The following is a 22,174-nucleotide window of genomic DNA, read 5'->3' on the forward strand; positions in this document are numbered from 1 at the left end:
CCTTAGCGTACAGTTGGCACGTGTTTTGAACTACAACTGAAACAGCACAGGCAAACTACTGCTTCTGAACTAGCAACTCACAAGTTTGTTATCAAAGCCCAAACTTTTAATCATATTCAGCCTCCGGCAGGTTATTAACAAAACATATTACTCAAAATTTACATATCATATTAGTAAGAACTGAATCTTAAAAGTAACATCTGGGAATTCCCTGGCGGTCCAGTGGTTAAGACTCCGAGCTTCCACTGCAGGGGGCACGGGTTCATCCGCTGGTCGGGGAACTAAGATCCTGCATGCCGCATGCCGCGCGGCACAGCCAAAAGAAAAAAAAGGTAACATCTATTATTCCATGAACATGATGATGGTCTGTGAGTGGGACTGCCGGACAGTGTATAGTAACTAACATGCAAGATACTGACAGAATCAAACTTTGCAAGTGTGTAGCCTCTACTGACTAAGAATTAACTGTGTTTTTATATTTCTTCCTCAGAATGCCATGTAATAGTTCTTGAAGACTCTTCTTTTTTTTAAGTGAGAGTTAAAGTCTTATATAAAAAGTGATAATTCATATGTAGATTAATTTATATGACCAAGTAAAACAAGCATCTATAAATTACACAAATGAGTAAGAATGTGAATTTGAAAAATTTAATAAAGGATGAATTTCAGATATTAAAGGAAAACAACAAATTATTAGGTTCAAAAACTTTTAAAAACATTATAAAGTTTTATAAAAAGTCACAGAATACAAGTTAAATCAGTCAGGTATTTTGACTAACCTTGCAATTTACTACAAAAGTCAAGTATTACAAATGCTTGTGGATTTTTATTTATAGGAATTCCCTGAGGATTTCATTTCTACACATATCAAACCCCTTCACCATGTCCAATGTGAGCAGTTTTTTTGTAAAGTTCTCTCATTAGAGCTTAAGACATTTAAAATTGCTGTACCATTTAGATTGCTTCAACCGAGTGATACTTCTTTATATAAAAATACAGATACATAAAACAAAATAGCACCTATCAATCATTTAGATTTTGGAAAGAAATGCAGCTTTTTAGTTAGCATTGAGGCAAAGCAGGGCACCTGCTTCTTTCCAATTGCACTTGGGTCTCTGCAGATGCCCACTCGGCGCTGAGAAACTTTCCTGTTCACCAGCGTGAGGAGTTCTGTGAACTCTAAGGAGGACCCGAATTTTCCCAGCATCTCGCACAAATCTTGAATGTACCATGAGCCATTCACAGTTTCCCGATGAGAATAATAACCTAAAAAAGATAGACAGGAGAGCCACTGAAGTTTTCTGGTCACTTACTGTGACAGAAAAACACCTTTAGAAAGTCTGAGTTCTTAAAACTCCTTGGAGAAGACTAAGATGTGCCGTGATACAGTTTTAAAAGTTTTCTCTGTTGACTATTCTCATGTGGGAAAAACGATTAATTCCATACAGTTCTATAAAAATAGGGTTAATGCTATGTAATTTTCTCCATTTCCTAAAAATTCCCAAGATAGTAGTAACCAGGCAGTGATTTCTGAGACAAGCGATTAGAAAAAAGAAAAACATAAAATTATTTAGTGCAAGAGCAGAGAACAACCGTCATCAGAATAGTTTTCAACGTTTTCCGTGAGCGTTACCACAGAAGCAGTGTCACCATCAGTAACTGACATATTCTGCTGCTCATATTCAATATAATTAGCCTTGTAGCTTTCTTTAACATAGTTCTCAGGAAGGATTTTTCTGTAAGGTATTTTATCCTTTTAGATATCACTCTGATCACATGGCACAAAGAAGTCCATTAAGCCTCTGAGCTTCACGACCAAATCACATGCCCCATTAGAAGGACCTCAGCCAAGTCAAGCCCAGGTGAAACTTACAGGAACTTAGCCAAGAAAGCCAATTATACATTTGTATCAAACACCCACACACCTTCTGCCACAGAGTAACACATGAGGAAGTCTGCTCCAGCAGGAAGTGCGTAAACTGAGGCTGCATCCACCTGGGTTAGGTTGACATCCAGCTTGCTGGTCTGATGATCCACTGCGTCCAAAGGGATGACTGGCACGTCGTGCTGGTTTCCCCGACATGCCTACGAGACAAGCAGGAAAATCCCTTCCTTTACCTACCTGTCCTTCCCAGTGCTTCACGTTCACAGTGAATGTGTGCTTCAGTTCGCCTCCACTGCAACATCAACAGAAGCCACTTTACAGGAGCTTCAGAAACAATGCATTCAGCTTTAGAGCAGGCCAAAGCTGACAGGTTTTTTTCCTACTTACGTTTTCCTATAGTTAATGCTGATTGAATGGTACACTGTAAAAGGGAGAGCATCTGTGTTTTACAGTTTCTTAGGGATTACCCACACCATGGCACCAAGAGTCACCCTTTCTTTTAAAAGCTATAGTATGTGCCTAAGTGTTTCTATATAATCAGGTAATGTATTCCCAGATTGGGTTTTCCTTGCCAAGAGGCCGCCATAAATTGTTAAGGGTCAAAATGACACCACATGACCTGGGAGGACATCTATTAATGTGCCTCCTGCCTTTTGCTCCTACTTTAAAGTGAGGGCTCAAATTCTTACTAATTCTGACTCACACAAGGGCTAACATTAATTTCTACTCAAATAACTATTATGGGCTGCATTTTGTCCCTCCCCGATTTATACACTAAGGACTTAAATATATAACCCCCAGTATTTCAAATGTGACTGTACTTGCTGATATGGCCTTTAAAGAGATAGTTAAGGTAAAATCAGGTCCTATTGGTGGGCCCTAACCCACTATGACTGGCATCCTTATAAAAAGAGACCAGGACACAGACATGCACAGAGGAAAGACCATGTGAACAGAAGCCACCTCCCAGGCAAGGAGAGAGGCCTCAGAAGAAATCAACCCTGCTGACACCTTGATCTCAGACTTCTAACCTCCAGAACCGCAAGAAAATACATTTCTCTTGTCTAAGCTACCCAGTTTGTGTACAGGCAGACCTCAGAGATATTGCAGATTCGGTTCCAGACTGCAGCAACACAGTGAGTATTGCAATAAAGTGAGTCACATGGATTTTTGGTTTCCCAGTGCATATAAAAGTTATGTTTACACTATACTGTAGTCTATTAAGTGTGCAATAGCATTATGTCTAAAAGTACAGACCTTAATTAAAAATACTTTATTGCTAAAAAATGCTAACCATCACCTGAGTCTTCAGCTAGTCATAATCCTTTTGCAATAGTAATGTCAAAATCACAGTCATAACAAACATAATGAAAAAGTTTGAAATATGAAAATTACCAAAATATGACACAGAAATGAAGTGAGCAAATGCAGTTGGAAAAATGGCATCAACACAGGGTTGCCATAAACCTTCAATTTGTTTAAAAAAAAAACCACTATCTTCAAAGTGCAATAAAGTGAGGTATGCCTGTACTTTGTTCTAGGAGCCCCGGTAAACTTAATACAGTGCTCTTAACAAGATTCTGCTGTAGTATTATAAATGCATTCATCAGTTCTGAAATGGCTGAAGAATTAGAAGCTTTAAAAGAAACAGTTCGGATGGATTTCAGAGTTATATAAATAGAAGATCCCTAATATCCTATTTTTTACAGGAAGATTTTGATCTTATATAGTATTACCAGGCTTATTTTCAGACCTTATTTTCAACTGTCTTCCTAAATGGAATGTAGAACACATGGAACTCAGTGCCATCACTTGCCAAATCAACTGCAGCAAGAATAAGAGCCAGACTTTACCGGGGGCCTGCCGTGTGCCAGGCACTGTTCGAAGTGTTTTTCATGTTAGGCCAGATCATTTTATCCTCTCAGCCACCCCATGAGCCAGTGCTATTTTATCCCTGTGTCACAGATGAAGAACCTGAGGCATAGAGAAATGAAATAACTTGGCAAAACATTTTCCTCCTTTGTGGCCCATGAGTTATTTCCAATTCTCCTGTCTGACAGTGCTGGCCACTCCCTTTTTCATGAGCAGTCTCACCTGTCATTTCTTTTTTTTTTTAATATTTATTTATATTTTGGCTGCGACGGGTCTTCGTTGCTGTGCGCAGGCGGGCTTTTCTCTCTAGTTTTGCCGAGCAGGGGCTACTCTTTGTTGCCGTGTGCAGGCTTCTCATTGCGGTGGCTTCTCTTGCCACGGAGCACAGGCTCTATGCGCGCGAGCTGCAGTAGCTGTGGTGCGTGGGCTCAGTAGTTGTGGCTCGCGGGCTCTAGAGCGCGGGCTCAGTAGTTGTGGTACACGGGCTTAGTTGCTCCGCAACTTGCAGGATCTTAGTTCCCCGACCAGGGATTGAACTCGGGGCCGTGGCAGTGAGAGCACTAAGTCCTAACCTCTGGACTGCCATGGAATTCCCTCTACACTCGTTTTCCAGGCTATACTTGACATGGGGAAACTCATCTACTCCCATGCCTTCCAGTACCACCCACCCATCCCCTCATTACTCCCAAACTTACTTCTCTAATCCGGGCTGCCTGTCTCAAGTTCTAGACCTGTATCTCCAACGACATGTCTCACAGACACCCCAGTGCAGCTGTCCAAACATGAAACCAGGGAGTCATCCTTGACTTTTTTTTTTTTTTATAGCCCCCCTACTCCCTTCCTCAAGGCATGGCAGGGTGTGAAACGTGGCTGTGTCCTCCATGCCGTTCATGGAAATAGAGGATTGCAGCCCTGGAACGTGAGGAATTCTCTTTTTTGTTCAGAATCCTTATTGAGGTACCAAATGATGTTATTCAAGCCCCCAAATACTTTTATCCCTAATACCAGTTTGGCAGTGGGTAACCGCATCTTGGCCTAAGGGAAAATGTGAAAGGACGAAGATGTGAAAGGACGAAGCAAGCTAGGACTAGAAGTCTTTATGCCCACATTCTTCCCACCAGCTAGCACGCTCTCCAGCCCCCAAACCAAACCTGGTCTTAACAGGTGGCCCTGCACTGCACTTGCCCACCAGCAGATGCTCGTCCAGCGGCTCTGCCTTGACACTGGGCTGGGCCAGGGAGCAGCACATTCGTTATTCTGAAGTCATTTCCAATGTCAATCCAAGTAATAAAGATACTGAGAATCTTTATGTTAAGAAAGAATTACTAACAGCTCAAACTGCGACTCTGGCTAGGATTCAAAAAGGGCCTTTCCGATTTACTGGAGAACGTTACTTCCGAAATCAGCTTTAGTTCTTTCTAGTCACATGTACAGAACCACGGCCTTGATAATTAAGACTATTACATAATCAGTCTTACCTGAATGATAAATATCTTGGGTTTTCCAACCAGGCTCTGACACTTGTCTCCTTTGAACAAGCCAGTCAGTGTCTGAATTTCAATCTTGGCATCATATGCATAGATGTGGTTGCCTTCACCGTGACTCAGGAAAACACACAAAAAGCAATCGGCGTCTGCATGGCTAGCGGCTGATGCTAAAAAGGCACCCAAAAGTTACTCAGAAATGAAAATAAGGCGCTTATTATCTACATCTAAAAATTTAATTTACTAATATTAGAATAAAGTTACATACATACAATTGAGGGAGGGGGAAAATTTGTTATTATAATATAAAATGTCTGTAATGAAACAACTTAGTATTTAATCAAGCAATAATTTATACCATACTATATCTGATTTTTTAAAAATCCAAATTATTACAGTTCAAAGTAATAGAGGTGAACAGATTTTGTTAGCTCTCCTAAAACACAGAATAATGACATGGAAAACCTAAAGGGATTATTGTGGGGAACGCCCTTAAAAGATCCAAGTCATTTTGGCAATATAAGTTTCTTTGAATCAGCAGAGACCTTCTGGAAAGACCCCAAAACTACTACATAACACCTCCCTACGTGTCGCTGCACCTCCAAGGAGTGCAGCACCTTCACTATATGTCCGCGGCGCTCAGAGCTTCCGAAAGAGTATTAAGACAGGAGAGTGATGTCCTCCAAAGCTGAGGAGCAAGCAAAGTAGAAAACCTGGTAAGCAGCCAGTTGAAATTATTTACAGGTTAAAGAAGAACTCTGGTATGAGGTTCCTCAAAAAATTAAAAATAGAACTACTGTATCCTGCACTTCCACTTCTGGGTATTTATCCAAAGACAACAAAAATGCTCATTTGAAAAGATATATGAACCCTCATATTCGTTGCAGCAATTATTACAACAGCCAAGACATGGAAGCAGCCTAAATGTCCAACAGTGGATGAATGGATAAAAAAGACGTGTGTATATACAGGGGCTTACCATTCAGCCATTAAGAAAAGAAATCTCGCCATTTGCAACATGACTGAATCCTGAGAGCATTATGCTAAGTGAGGGAAGGCAGAGAAAGACATGGTCTCACTATATGTGGAATCCAAAACGCCAGCCAGCAAGCAGGCGACCAACCTCAAAGATGCAGAGAAAAGACTGGTGGCTGCTGGGGCAGAGGCAGGGGTGGGGTGGGTGTGGCCAAATGGGGGAGGGGGCAGAGGCACTAACTTCCAGTTACACAAATACATAAGTCCCGGGGACATAACGGACAGCATGGTGACCGTAGTTAACAATACGGTATCGCATACTGGAAAGCTGCCGAGAGAGGAGATCTTCAGAAGTCCTCATCACAAGAAAGGACAGTCTTTGTAAGTACGTACGGTGACAGACGGCCACTACACTTCCTGTGGTGATCGTTTCCCAGTGTATGCAAATATCAAATCATTATGCTGTATACCTGAAACTAATGTTATATGTCAATTATACCTCAATTTAAAAAAAAAGAGCTCGGAAGAAAGTTTAATTATGTAAATGTTATAATAGTCCATTGACAAATTACTTAAAAATCCATGACATGTAGTGGTTATTACAAACGTAAGTTGTTAATTTACCTACTACTGCATAGTGATGTAGAAATTAAGAGATAATGTAGCAGGAATGTACAGTGGAGAAAGGACAGCCTCTTCAATAAGTGGTGCTGGGAAAACTGGACAGGTACATGTAAAAGTATGAGATTAGATCACTCCCTAACACCATACACAAAAATAGGCTCAAAATGGATTAAAGAGCTAAATGTAAGGCCAGAAACTATCAAACTCTTAGAGGAAAACATAGGCAGAACACTCTATGACATAAATCGCAGCAGGATCCTTTTTGATCCACCTCCTAGAGTAATGGAAATAAAAACAAAAATAAACAAATGGGACCTAATGAAACTTCAAAGCTTTTGCACAGCAAAGGAAACCATAAACAATACCAAAAGACAACCCTCAGAATGGGAGAAAATATTTGCAAATGAAGCAACTGACAAAGGATTAATCTCCAAAATTTATAAGCAGCTCATGCAGCTTAATAACAAAAAAACAAACAACCCAATCCAAAAATGGGCAGAAGACCTAAATAGACATTTCTCCAAAGAAGATATACAGACTGCCAACAAACACATGAAAGAATGCTCAACGTCATTAATCATTAGAGAAATGCAAATCAAAACTACAATGAGATATCATCTCACACCAGTCAGAATGGCCATCATCAAAAAATCTAGAAACAATAAATGCTGGAGAGGGTGTGGAGAAAAGGGAACCCTCTTGCACTGTTGGTGGGAATGTAAATTGATACAGCCACTGTGGAGAACAGTATGGAGGTTCCTTTAAAAACTACAAATAGAACTACCATATGACCCAGCAATCCCACTACTGGGCATATACCCTGAGAAAACCATAATTCAAAAAGAGTCATATACCAAAATGTTCATTGCAGCTCTATTTACAATAGCCCAGAGATGGAAACAACCTAAGTGTCCATCATCAGATGAATGGATAAAGAAGATGTGGCACATATATACAATGGAATATTACTCAGCCAAAAAAAGAAATGAAATTGAGCTATTTGTAATGAGGTGGATGGACCTAGAGTCTGTCATACAGAGTGAAGTAAGTCAGAAAGAGAGACAAATACCATATGCTAACACATATATATGGAATTTAAGGGGGAAAAAAATGTCATGAAGAACCTAGGGGTAAGACAGGAATAAAGACACAGACCTACTAGAGAATGGACTTGAGGATATGGGGAGGGGGAAGGGTAAGCTGTGACAAAGCGAGCGAGAGAGAGGCATGGACATATATACACTACCAAACGTAAGGTAGACAGCTAGTGGGAAGCAGCCGCATAGCACAGGGAGATCAGCTCCGTGCTTTGTGACCACCTAGAGGGGTGGGATAGGGAGGGTGGGTGGGAGGGAGACGCAAGAGGGAAGAGATATGGGAACATATGTATATGTATAACTGATTCATTTTGTTGTAAAGCAGAAACTAACACACCATTGTAAAGCAATTAGACTCCAATAAAGATGTTAAAAAAAAAGAGATAATGTATATAAATCAACAGTATTATGAAACCAGTAAAAAACTTGGGTATGGAAGGAGTCAACTAAAAAATGACTACCCAGCATCTGTAGTATTTGCATTTTCGGCTTTTAATTGCCAAATGAAAAGATCATTTTATTCATTTCTAGAGTAATAGACTGTATCTTTGGAGGCACAATACTTTGCAAAGGTCTCTAAATCTGGTAGGTAGCACAATCAGAGAGGCGCAACCAGAACCTATAACCCATGCTAAATTAATTGACAAGGCTTTTTCACAGTACGGTTAATTATTGGGACCTGTCTTTACACATAGGATAATTGAAAACTACTCAATCCCATCAGAGGAATATGAATAAGAAAACTATTGATACCTACCCTCGTGAATTCTGAGCAGTAGTTCTTCTGCTTTAAGATCATCAAAGCATTTCACTTCAAATCCTAGATCTGAAAACCTGGAGATGATAAATTAAATTGGATGTTAGCTTATGAGCTATTCAGAGCTGTCACACACCCCTAATTATTTAAGGAATCTATACACATTTTTATGACATATAAATTGACTTTTCTTTAGAGAGAAAGAAAAATCAAATATGACAATGATCATTTTCCTTGGTAACCCTCGGTAGGAAGGGATTTATTCATGATAACTGACTTAAGTTACAATACTGCCATCTACTATGCAGATAGACTTATAACAATGCAAAGAATGTTAACATTTAATAGAACAGGATTAGGGGGGAAATTCAGGCAAGTTCTTAAGGGAGGCTGTGCCCAAATGAGGTTCATCCTCAAATACTCTTGCTCTATTATTTCATCAGTGTGGACAAGTTTTGATAAGTAGTTATCACTTAAATATCTCACCATCTCAACATATAGATCAAACCATACTACCTGCGCTTAAGATTGTCTCTGTCGGCGCTGGTGCCCTGCCTGTCTGGTAGGGTTAAGTGCCAGAAGAACCTCTCATGATTGAAGATTAAAGCAATTCCTCTCCTCTTGTGGTTCATTTTGTACGTTTCTGCCGGATCAAACACTTCTCTGTTTATGAAAAGTTTTAAAAACAATCACTTAAGTCATATTAAATAACGAGCTCCTCCAAGCCCAAGGTCAACATATAGAGTAGATAGAGGTCTGCTGCATCCACCTCCTCTGCCAGGCGGACAGACCACTGGTGTGCCCCAGGGAAGCCTCCCAGCCACACTGGCAAGGAAAGTCCTGAAATATTGGGTGGACCAAAAAGTTCCTTCGGAATTTAAGTAAAAGACAGACACATTTTCCATCTTCACCAAGAACTTTATTGAACAACATATTTACCGTTTTGTTGCACTACCTTCTGCCATTTTTCAGGCAACTTCAATTCCATCTTCTCAAAACCTTTTATCTTTTTGAGCAAAGAACTGTTCCAGGTGCCTTTTACAGTCTACCAGGGAACTGAAATTTTTTTCCATTAAGAGAATTTTGTAAAGACTGAAATAAATGGAGATCTGAAGGTGCGATGTCTGGTGAATACGGCAGATGAATCAGAACTTCCCAGCCAAGCTGTAACAGTATTTGCCTGGTCATCAGAGGAACATGCAGTCTTGCGTTATCCTGATGGAAGATTAGGCATTTTCTGTTGACTAATTCTGGACGCTTTCATCGAGTGCTGCTTTCAGTTGGTCTAACTGGGAGCAGTACTTGTTGGAATGAATCGTTTGGTTTTCCGGAAGGAGCTCATAATACAGAACTCCCTCCCGATCCCACCACAGACACAACATCACCTTCTTTGGAATGAAGACCAGCCTTTAGTGTGGTTGATGGTGGTTCATTTCGCTTGCCCCACGATCTCTTCCATTCCACGTTATTGCACAGTATCCACTTTTCATCGCCCGTCACAATTTGTTTTAAAAATGGAACGTTTTCATTACGTAAAGAATCGCATGTGGAAATACGGTCAGGAAGGTTTTTTTCACTTGACTTATGTGGAACCCAAACATCAAAGTGACTGACATAACCAAGCTGGTGCAGATGATTTTCAGTGCTTGATTTGGGTATTCTGAGTATGTCGGCTATCTCCCGAGTGGTAGAACGTTGACTGTGCTCAATTAATGTCTCGATTTGATCGCTATCAACTTCAACTGGTCTACCTGACCGTGGAGCATCGTCCAGCGAGCAATCTGCAGCACGAAACTTCACAAACCACTTCTGACACGTTCGATCAGTCACAGCACCTTCTCCATAGGCTGCACAAATCTTTTTTTGCGTTTCGGTTGCATTTTTACCGTTCTTGAAATAATAAAGCATAATATGTTGGAAATGTTGCTTTTTTCCTTCCATCTTCCATATTAAAATGGCTACACAAAAATTCACCAAGTTTGGTAAGTCTTTTTTCAAATGCATGCTGATATGACGGCTGTCACAATACAATCTAACAAAATTGTTTTGAATGAAGTTAAAGACAACTAAGTGCTACTAGAGCCATCGAACGGAAAAAAGCGAACAAGCTTTTTGGCCCACCCAGTATTCCTGTACCAACGGGTAACAGCAGCCATGCTGAGCACCCCTACGCCCACCCCAGTCCCTCTGCATGGGTGTCTTTCCCCCAGGTCTCCAGGAGTCAGCGACCAAGGACAACGGCCTGGCCCAGGCCTAGCCCCAGGGCCCATGCCATCCCAATTGTTCGGTATTTTGAACCTCAGTCTAGGTCCCTTCACCGCCAGGGGCAGCACACCTATACTACCCTGCACATCTACAAACCAACCCTCCAAATGCTAAAATCTGACATTCTCAGTTCTGCTTTCTAGCTCCCAGGTCCCTTTCTTGCTTTGATTTCTGTAGGCTGATCACGATCAAAGGAAAAGACCTTTACTGGTAAAGAGCACATTTTTACCTCGTAGGGAAAGCATCTGTTTCTGTCATGTTTTGTTCACCTATTAAAAAAAAGTTGGGTTTTGTTAATATACTTTTTGACTTACGGTCATAAAACACATCAGGAACTCCCAGCTGCCTTGACTCCTACACTCTTAAGCCCCTTCTGTCTTGGTTAGTTTAAAGGTCAAAGTATGTGAGAAGGAGTAAGGGAGAAGGAAGGGAAAGTGCTATGAATAATAAACAAATTAGAGTGGCATGGACTTATATACACTACCAAATGTAAAACAGATAGCAAGTGAGAAGCAGCTGCATAGCACAGGGAGATCAGCTCGGTGCTTTGTGACCACCTAGAAGGGTGGGATAGGGAGGATGGGAGGGAGGGAGATGCAAGAGGGAGGGGATATGGGGATATATGTATACGTATAGCTGATTTACTTTGTTATAGAGCAGAAACTAACACACCATTGTAAAGCAATTATACTCCAATAAAGATGTTTAAAAAAATAACTATAAATTAACAGCTCAATTTTTTCTCACCCCCAACTCTTACATGCAAAATAAAACAGATTAGAAAGAGAAAATTTTAAAAAAATTTTTTAATGGAGAAAATATTACTCAAACACATTCGTTGCAAAATATGTCTAAAGTAACAAATGTAGCTCTGTGATTATGCAGCTCAAATGAAATATGAAATTGCTTGATATTGCAGAGAATGTTTTTGCAAATATTCTCTGAAACAGAGAAGGGATTAAGTCAAGCAAGAGAACTGAACAGAGCGTGGTTAACACTGGATTACCCTGCCACCTGGAAGAGGTAGACGTTTGGTGGAGGAAGGGAAAGGGCAAGGGCTCAGACTTTGATCTCCTGAATGACACATGTGCACTTACGACCCTGTAATCGGGACCCTCTGCTCCTGACCCACGAACAGACTTCCCCACCCCCGAGACAGCCTCTCACTGAATCCCTCTCTACTCCCGGGAACAGTGCTGTGCAACACAGCTCTCTGCAATGACAGAATTCCCTACACCAGAGCTGTCCCATAGGGCAGCCACTGGCCACATGTGGTCTTGAGCACTTGAAATGTGGCTAGTGTAACTGACGAACTCAGTTAATTAAATTAATTTAAATGTGTGGCCCGTGGCTTCTGTATTGGACAGCACAGTCAGTCTAAGTATCTGCTACAAGAAGGGCCCATACGCTCATAAATCTGTTTTTACCTGATAAACTTAAGAGCTCAAGAGGGGAGAGGAGAGAAGGTAATACAATATCAACAGTACAGCAAGATGCACCTCTCAGTTGAGGTCTTTGAAGGAAGCGCAACAGACCCTAAGGGTAGACGCCTACCCATCATCTCCTAGTCAAGAGGGTGGGGTCCCCCTCTCTCCTTGGAGTCTTCTCCCTGACGCCTGACTGTTCTAACCTCGCGTCTCCTCACTGACAAAAATCCGCCCAGGGAGGGAGGATGAGGTGAGATGGGGAATTCAACGCCAGGGCCCTTTACCAGTCACTCTCAGCCTGTTCCTCACGTAATGCACCCAGCATTCCAGCCAAGACCCCACAGCGGCCTTCCCCTTCCCCTGTGCCATAGGCCCCAATCAGTTTTTCTTAACCTTTTGCATCAGTTCCTGGCCTGGGTGATAAAATGCAGATTCCTGGATCCTAACCCTGACTTACAGAATCAGAATCCTGGGAAAGGTGACAATCTGCATTTTTAACAAGGTGATTTTTACTCACACCAAAGAAGAGTCAAAGGCAGCCTCTAGTGCATCCTCCCCACGCTCCCAAAGTTTCTGTGCGACCCCACATCTTGCTCTAAGGTGGATACTTCATATTCCACACCCTGCTTTACTAGGAATACTTCCTACCAAGCACGCCTCTATCCAGGGGGACTTCCCTACTGTACAGCTGCTCTACTGGGGGATTTCCTACTCCACGCAGTATTCTAAAAGGGATCCCACCGACTCCCCCCACTGCTCTACTAAGGTTACATGGTAGCTCATACACTGTTCCACCAGAACACTTCCTCCTCCACACACTGATGCTGGGGATACTTCCTGCTGTACACGCCGTCCTCCCAGGGACAGTACTTACTCCACACACTTCTCTACTAGAACACTTGCTGCTCTGCACACTCGACACTGGGGATACTTCCTACCACGCACAGTGCTCTCCAGGGATCCACAAACTCCTCTACCCAGAATACTTCCTGTACCACACACCAGTCTACCATGAAACCTCCAGCCCTACTCCACTACCAGGGCACTTCCTTCTCCACACACTGCTCTACTGGGGACACGTCCTACCCCACACACTGCTGTACAGCTGATGCTTCCTAATAAGACACCCCTTTACTTGGGATGCTGACCCAGTGAGCATACGGCTCTCTGGAGGATACTTCCGAGTCCACAGTTATGCCCAGGATACCTCCTCCTACACACCCCGTTCTACCAGGGTTACTTCCTGTGCCACACACTGTTCTACCCGGGATACAGAAACTGCTCTACTCGGAATACTTCCGACTGCGCACAGTGATAAACCGGGATGCTTCGTGGTCCACACACTGCTCTGCTATGGATACTTCGACTCCACGTACTGCCCTACCTAGGACACAACCTATTCCACACCATGCTCTATCCTGGAGACTTCCTACTTCACACACTGATCTACCAAGGTTACCTGGAAGCACCCACACACCGCTCTCCCCGAGACACGTCCTACTCTTCTTACTCTACAGACCACTCTACCCAGAATTCTCCCCACTCCACACACTGCTCTATGGAGGATACTTCCTTCTCCGCACACTTTCCACCGGCGATACTTCTGGCTCCACTCAGTGCTCGCCCGAGGATACATCCTACCTTTCCTACTCCACACACTGCTCTCTGTGACATACTGCTTACTAGGACGGGGCTCCACCGGAGCAGAGTTCCTTAATAGAGAGACCTCTTTACCGGGATACCCCCTCCTCAACAGCGCTGTGCCCAGGGACACTTCCCTCCTGCACTCAGTGCTCACCTAGGACACTTCCTGCCCCACGCACGGCTCCACTGAATGTACATCCTACGCTTCCCACTCCACAAACAGCCATACCCAGAATGCTTCCTACTCCACACGCTGTTCTCCTGGGATACTTCCCACTCCACACGGCTCTATGGCATGCTTCCTACTAAGACTCCCCGCTACTCAGGGATGCTGCCCTTCTGAACACACTGCTCTTTGAGCGCATAAACTCCTCCACCCAGAAGATTTCCTACAACGCACTGATACATCATACTTTCTAGTCCACACACTGCTCCCCCTGGGACACTTCCCACTTCTGACAGTGCTCCATTGGGGATACTTCTACACCCTGCTCTTCCTGGGCTACGTCCTACTCACACACTGTTCTAACTGGGATTCCTCCTGCCCCACAATTGCTCTCCCCCGAAGAGCTCCACACCCTGTCTATCGGGGTACCTTCCTGCTCCCCACACTGCCCTACCAGAGCAGTGCAGGGTTTTCTCTCCTTCCATTTTCAAAAGCTTTTGTTCCAGGAGCCTTTTAATAACCTCACGTGCTTATCATTAAACCACTTATACAATAAAGAAATAGAACCACTCAAACTAAACACATGAAATCCATATCTGAAAGCCAATCACCTCCTTCACCCGCCAAGAACCTGCACAGGCTGGAGAGCACCTGAGTCTCTTCTGTGATGCCCAGAGCAGTAGCAGACCCGGCAGTTCACCTCTCCCAGCTTTTGCACCTTGTTGGCTAGTGAGCCTAAGGCAGCTTGAAGTGTCCCTGGCGGAAGCTGTGCCAACTGGCCGGTCACCAAACTAACTCAAGACCTTGAGGGTGAAAGCACTGGAGAGGTACACCCGACTGGGTCTTTAAAGTTCCTTTTTCACAGTCTGAGGAAGGAGCTTCACAATTCTGGGCTGGATGTAATTTATGCTGTGCATTTGGGTCATCTCAAATACTGCCCTCAGCTTACAGACTTAGGAAAGATGGCCAGTTTTAAGTAGCTCAAGATTAATTTGTTTAAAATGACATTCAATTTCAAAGTAAACAGATAGGACAATCTCAGTGAGGCATTTTTTAAAGTTTTTTTTGTTGTCACTGTTAACATGATAGTTGTAGAAAGACACTGGGCTGTGAAAACTTCAGTTCTGATCCTCACAGGCTCTAACCTTCACTCTGCTATAAACAGGCACCCTGTATCCTGCAATACCAATTACTGACCAAGTCCAGCTGCCACTCTGTTCTAGCAGTTTGTTGAATCAGAACAGAAAGCTATGAAGACAGACATTAGAACTGAGGTTCCAACACTTTTCCTGGAGTTGATCAATTTTACCCTGCTTCCAGAGAACATACAATGCGACTCTGTCGCAGTCACTTTAAACTGCATGTACCCAGCAGACCAGCTTTCAGGAAGGGTGTGCTTTAACAAGTATCATCGTACTGCATGAGTACAAACAAACTGGCTCTGTTGACATGGAGAAAATAAATCTTAATGAGGGAGATACCCTATATAACATTTACAAATTCCTGTTCATCGGCAATCTTTTCATCAAAAATGGTTCCCAAAAAAAAAAAAAAAAGGTTCCGCCACTAAACCTGACTCTTGACCTCTTCTCCCCTCTCCTTGCCTCTGATTTAAGCAATTTTCCTCTCCACCATAATGCAACCACGACCTCATTGCTCCTTAAACAAGTTTAATTTTTACAAAACCAATCAATCATTCCTTTTTCCTCCACACCTTAACCTGTCAATGCCCCCAGCTACCATTTGTTGATGGCGTGGCACTTTAGATAACTTTATCTCACTCTGCTCCACAGGCCCTGTGAGACAGAGAAAGTGCAAGAGATTTGTCCAAGGTCAGTGCCCTGGAGTTGGTACTGAAGACACCGTTCTGACTGTAGATTCCAAAGTCCCTACACTCCCTGTCACCATGTTAAAACCGCTCCCACCAGAGAGAGACCAAAAACCTTTCTAAACTAAGTGTTTGTTCATTTCTCCCAACTTCTTCAGCATCTACTGTTGTCATCTTCATTCACTGCAGTATCTATGAAAATCTACCCATATTCCCTATCAACAATTGGTTTATTAATCCTACTTTGAGTGACTCATGTCAGGCCTGGAACACACTGGAAAAGGGGTAGGGTGGGGATTGAAAAGGGAGCAAGTAGGAAAAGGAAGGAGTGGTGGGCGACATGCGGTGACTAGCGGTCCCTCAAGCATCCTGGACCCCTGCCCCAGCTTCCCACCCCTCACCACTGGTTCCAAAAGGGAAACGGCCACTGGACCTCGCACTGTCCATCAGGGTAATGCCACTTCCTCCTGAACAACCATGGTGACTTTTACAACTTGGCTCTGGGGCAAAAGGCCTGTTTTGTGCGGCGAAGAATAAAAAGCTCTGAAATAAAGGCGCTCTGCATCGACTGACTGCCAGCGCTTCAAACCACCCCCCACTTTTTTTTTTTTTTACTATGGCCAGAATTTCTAAACCTTATCAGTAAAATAATAAGTGACAGGGAAGAACGTTCTAAAGCATGCGTTTTGCAGAAGATCATTTTGTAGAGAATAGTTACTGTGGCTTTAACTTAAATTCACGAACAACTGCAGGTTTCCTGGAGGCAGGAGAGCCATGGCGGCTGTGCAGCCGCCGACGCCTGGATTTCGTCTCCAGGTTCAGAGCGGGCAAGCCCGGGGGCCTCTCTGCCCGGGCACTGCCTCGGGCCGGTCACGCTCCATTGTTACTGCAGGCAACCACTTCTTTTAACTGAGAAGTGAGAAAACAAAACAAGATCCAACCTCCAAAAGTTAACTTTCTTATGACCAGGCGCAGTTAAAGTTTAAATAGCCCCGACGGCTAGAGAGAGATCAGCGCCCGGAGGACAAAAGCGGCCAGGGCACGCCCCAGCGCTCGGCGCCGCCACCAGGGACCGCAAGGAGGAGGCGGCTAGGTTCCCGAGTTGTTTTTCTGAGCCCAGAAACTAAGCTGCGCCCACCGGACCTGAGCGCTTCCCTCCAAGACCCTCAGCTTCTTCTGGCCGCCGAGCAAAACCGGAGGAGCCCGCGTCCCCGCCCCCGCACCCCCCCCGGTACCCGCCGCCTACCTGCACCGCGAGCCCCGCGGAGCCCCGACACCGAACTCATCGCGGCAGAGCGCGCAGCACCGACGCCCGGGCGGCCTCCGCTTCCTGAAGCCGGGCTGCAGCCCCCGCCCCTTCCTCCACCCCGCCCCCGCCTCCGCTACCCCCGCGCCCTCGCTCCCTGCCCGCCGCCTGCCGGAGGGTGGGACGGGGTCGGTGGTGGCAGTGCCCCGCGCAGAGTTAAGGCCCCTTTCCGTCACGCGGAGTTCGCCGAGGCAAGAGCGCCCGGGCACGGCAGGGGACCCGGTCTCCTCCGCCTGGCGCCTTGGAGAGCCGAACCCTGCTGTAGGGAGACGTCAGATTCCGTCCCGAGCACGAGCGGCGGCCCCGGGGTGGGAGGCTCCAGCCAACTGCAGATGACCTGCGGCGAGCTCCACGCTCAAGCCCCGCCCCAAGCGTTTGCTCCTCCTCACTCCCTCAAAGGTGCAGGCGGTTGTGTTCCTGCTTCCCTAGTAGTCCTTTCTCCAGTACGAGTTATTGATAGGATTTGTAAGAATTTACAATACTTTAAAACGCTCTTTGTTTGTATAGCGGATTCGGGCCAAAGTAAACTAGATGCCACTCCAGGATTCTCAAATGTGGCTTTTATAAGTAGAGGTAATTCGGGGAAGGAATCATGCAGAAATTAGGAGACCGGACTCTGGGGTCTGTAGACTATGGCTTTTAACGACCCAGAGCATGTCTGTTACATTTAATTGAGCTCCTCTTCGGGTGGTTGGCTAGTGTGTAAATTTGCTTCAACGAACAACTCTGAATCGGAAGAAAAGGTGGCTTCCTCTTTCCCAACTTCTCTGGGTCTTGCCATTTAACAAGTAACCGACATCAGACTGGGGGAAAAATGTGTTAAGGCACCATTTCTAATACATTAAAGTAAGTATAAGGGATCCGTCTTCTATAAGCATCACCCCTTTATTGGGGAGGGAAAAATAAAATCTAACTTGGTAACTTTTCCTACATGTACTTGTGGACCATGCTTGGTCATTGACTAGATTATGAAATCAAAGGATTTTACTCCACGCCACTTACTGTTCAGTTCCTTGTAGGCATATTTCAGGAGTCACTAGCTTTGTTCCTTATTCTGCGGTGAAGACATGGAGGATCGGTATCTCCCTCGCATGGTGGTTGTAACAACTGAGTTAAATCACTGTATTCAGAACAGTGCCTGGCTTGTGAAGAGCTCAATACATTTTTACTGCCACCACCTGAAGCTTATGGAAAGTAAAATTGGCCTTCTTACGGTTTCCCCATTACGAAGCAGTTGCTTAGTATGTAGGAGGTGCTCAATAAATATTTATCCATTGAATGAGCTTCAGGGTTTCAGCATATGCACTCTGGACTTTACCCAGTTTGAATGAGTTATCTGACCACCAGAGCTTTCCGGTCCTTCTGCCTGGTTTTCAGGGTCTCCTCTGCTTGAGCCCTGAAAACACTCCTTATATAGAAGTGGAACTCCAACTGGCTGACCTTCCATTTATCTGAAAGGAGCAGATGAAAGGAATTAATTTTTTCCCCCTAAGTGTCTTATCTCAGAATATTGTATTGCTTTTATAGCATGTGGTTATATATATTGTCTACCTTAAGAGATATAAATACAAAGCATTAGGGTACTTATTTCACAATTATAAATGCTAAATTCCAGCTTTTTAAAGCAATAGCTATCCCCCCAGTAAAAAGGGTAAGTGCCTGGGATTGAGAAATGGGCTGCCTAGGTTCTAATCCTGACTCCACCATTTTATTGGCTGTGAGACCATGGACAAGTACTTAAGGCAGTTTAACCTCCCCCAGCTTCAAATTCTTCTCTGTAAAATGGGGATCAAATTTACTCAATAGCTGAGATAGTAACTGCCAAAGTCCCAGAACAGTACCCAGCCCACAATAAGCTTTCAGTACATGTTATTTTTAGCTACTGAAGATTACCTACACCAGTTCTCAAACCGTAGTCTCTGAACCAGCAGGATCAACATCATCTGGGAACATACTAGAAATGAAAACTCTTGGGACCTACACAATCAGACCTACTGGATGAGAAGCTGGCAGTGGGGTCCAGCAGCTCATTTTAACAAGCCCTCCAGTGATTCTGCCGCAGGCTCACGTTTGAGACATAGACTAATTAGAATCCTACCAAGGAATCTCTTCCTTCTCAAAGAAGAAAAGAACCCAAAGCATTTCCATATTATTAAAATAATTAAGATATACTAAAGACCAAAAGTTAACAGGATGGCTTGATTCTTGCCATTATAGTGACTTTTAGTGACTTTAATTTTTAGTGACTTTTAGAAGTCACTTTTATGGATTTTCTGAAACTGAAGCTCTTAGCCACTGTTACCTATCCCAGGAATGAAATATATGGAATAAAGTTAAATTCAGAGATAATTCTAAAACTTAAATTTTGGCCTTTTCTCTTTTTTCAGTGTTACCCCACTAAACCTTGTTTTTTTCCTATATGAATCATAGGAATACCAAATTTCTACAATTCTGATTACTACACTTAAGAAAACTTGAGAGCCAACAAAGACATTTGTAAGGTAGGCAGCAAGGAGACTCTGAAGGATGTTTTGGAAACCTAATAAGCCCGAGACAAAAAAAAGCATAACATCACGGTGACCTGTACACAAATATGACACTGCTGATCTGGTTTTATTTTTATTGTTTTTTGTTGTTTTTTTTTTTTGCAGTACGCGGCCTCCCGTTGCAGAGCACAGGCTCCGGACGCGCAGGCTCCGCGGCATGTGGGATCTTCCCAGACCGGGGCATGAACCCATGTCCCCTGCATTGGCAGGCGGACTCTCAACCACTGCGCCACCAGGGAAGCCCTATTGATAACTATTAATTTAGCTATTTTTCATATACTGGTTGTACACAATTCTGTGAGAAAAACAGTAAACTAAAGGGGCTATTTCAATCATTAGAGCCAGGTGTTATACAAGACTTGAATATACTGCAGGGAGTTATCTGTGAATTTTGACCAATGCAATGTAACCTACGTGGAAGGATCCTTACCTAATAGGTTTCAGTCTACTCCCCAAAGTTACTAAAGTCAGTGTACTAAAAAGAGTTGTTTATACAGAAGGACTCCATTGTCTTCATTTTGTTAGATGTTATTCCTATTTTGTACCAGGATAAAATAATGACCATTTTGACCTCCTGCCAACCTTGTACTTCTATAAGTACTGGCAGAAATATCACTTTTTCATTTTAGGGGGAAGTAGTTATAAGCTAACAAAACAACTTTTTAATTAGTACTACTAGTCTAGACTAGTCTAGGGGGTCACTGAAGGAAATCCTGCTCAAAAAATGTGTTTGCCCTCATATTTCAATTCTGTCTTCCTTACAACTTCTTTGTGCCTCAGTTTCTCCACCTATGAAATGCATACAGCTATATCTGTTCCTCGAAAAGGTGTGTCAAAAGACTTTAAAAAGACAGGCATTGGGCTTCCCTGGTGGCGCAGTGGTTGAGAGTCCGCCTGCCGATGCAGGGGACGCGGGTTCGTGCCCCAGTCCGGGAAGATCCCACGTGCTGCGGAGCGGCTGGACCCGTAAGCCTTGGCCGCTGAGCCTGCGCGTCCAGAGCCTGGGCTCCGCAACGGGAGAGGGCACAACAGTGACAGGCCTGCATACCACAAAAAAAAAAAAAAAAAGACAGGCATTATTTGAAGGCAATATAGTTTTATTATTTTAAAATATCAATATATGTCTTGCAAACAGCTGCTAAAAGCTAGTTTTTTGGGGGTGATTTTGTTTTTTAATTTATTCTGTGGATAAGGAAAATACCATCCTTAAAGCTTAAATATATGCCCTGTCGTACAGAATTCAAGTGAAGACAGTACAAACTTATCTTCAGCTTAATATATATACACATAATTACAGATACGTACATGTACATGGGTTAATATACACATATTTTCTAGCTCTGTTTGCTGGGAGGGTCCAGAAGCAGTGATATCCCAGTAGAAACAAGCTATCCAGTGTCCAGATCTTGGTTTCTAAGTTCCACTGTATACCATTCTTCAATAAAAGGAACCTTTGAAAAGAGGCTGATTCTAGGGCTGGGGCTGCGAATATATAAGATGAGCCTGAAGCAACTTTCCTACTTTCTTACCAGAAAGGATGGAGATGCTCAGAAGTCAAAAGGATGGTGCAGGTCAAAGACACACAGAGTCAACCTGACGTAACTCCCAAAGGCCAAGCTGGAACAATTTGTAAATATTACCCACAGTACAAAAGAAGTAGGCACGAATCCATACTGACACAAATAACTGAATAATAAACAGGTGTGGGGAGGGGCGGATGGTGACAAGAATTTCAAGTACTACAATAGATACACCCCCCTCCCAGGAGGCGGAATATAATCTTGCCCACCCCTCGCCTCCCACAGACTGGACTTGGTGACTGGTTTCCAAAGAACAAAAGCATGGAATGGGAAAAACAGTAGCTTTACAGTGGAGGAAACTAACAGACACTACCTTAACCAAATGTCTAGAGTTTACACAACATCAAGTTGATAGCAGTCAACTACCGATATGATTTGATAAGAAGAACCACTCACCTCTTGGTTTTCTTCCTAAAAATCCATAACCCTAATCCAAACATGAGGAAAACGTTAAGACTAACCCAAACTGAGGGACATTCTACAAGACACCTGACCAGTACTCCTCAAAACTGTCAAGGTTATGAAAAACAAGGAAAGACAAGGGACCGTCACAGACTAGAGGCTAATTAGACATGGTGTATCCTAAAGTGGATCCTAGAAAAGAAAAACGACATTAGTGGAAAAACTAGTGTAATCCTAATAAAGTCTAGAGTTTCGTTAATAGTAATTACCAATGTTGGTTTCTTAACAAATGTTTCGTGTTTATGTAAAATGTTAA

The 22,174-nt window shown here is 43.4% G+C and overlaps 1 protein-coding gene across 7 annotated transcripts; it reads right to left on the minus strand.

Moving 5' to 3' along the window:
* Positions 1-634: 634 nt before the first annotated feature.
* On the minus strand, positions 635-17,602 carry CASP6 (caspase 6). Of its 7 annotated transcripts, XM_027103492.1 has the most exons (8): positions 17,271-17,354; positions 16,743-16,933; positions 11,189-11,228; positions 9,211-9,357; positions 8,695-8,771; positions 5,236-5,411; positions 1,926-2,085; positions 635-1,266 (listed from the first exon to the last, which is right to left on the minus strand). In XM_027103492.1, exons 3-8 carry the CDS (start codon positions 11,215-11,217, stop codon positions 1,028-1,030), a joined length of 828 nt encoding a protein of 275 aa, XP_026959293.1. In that variant the 5' UTR covers positions 11,218-11,228; positions 16,743-16,933; positions 17,271-17,354; the 3' UTR covers positions 635-1,027. The 7 variants fall into 7 exon arrangements, with proteins under 7 accessions (XP_026959293.1, XP_026959292.1, XP_026959295.1 ...); XM_027103491.1 differs by lacking the exon at positions 16,743-16,933 and having other exon boundaries at positions 17,271-17,363; XM_027103494.1 differs by lacking the exon at positions 17,271-17,354 and having other exon boundaries at positions 16,769-17,179.
* Positions 17,603-22,174: the final 4,572 nt, after the last annotated feature.

The sequence above is a fragment of the Aethalodelphis obliquidens genome, unplaced genomic scaffold (genome assembly GCF_003676395.1).
Source record: "Aethalodelphis obliquidens isolate GAN/ISIS:26980383/991018 unplaced genomic scaffold, ASM367639v1 scaffold6, whole genome shotgun sequence".
NCBI lineage: Eukaryota > Metazoa > Chordata > Mammalia > Artiodactyla > Delphinidae > Aethalodelphis > Aethalodelphis obliquidens.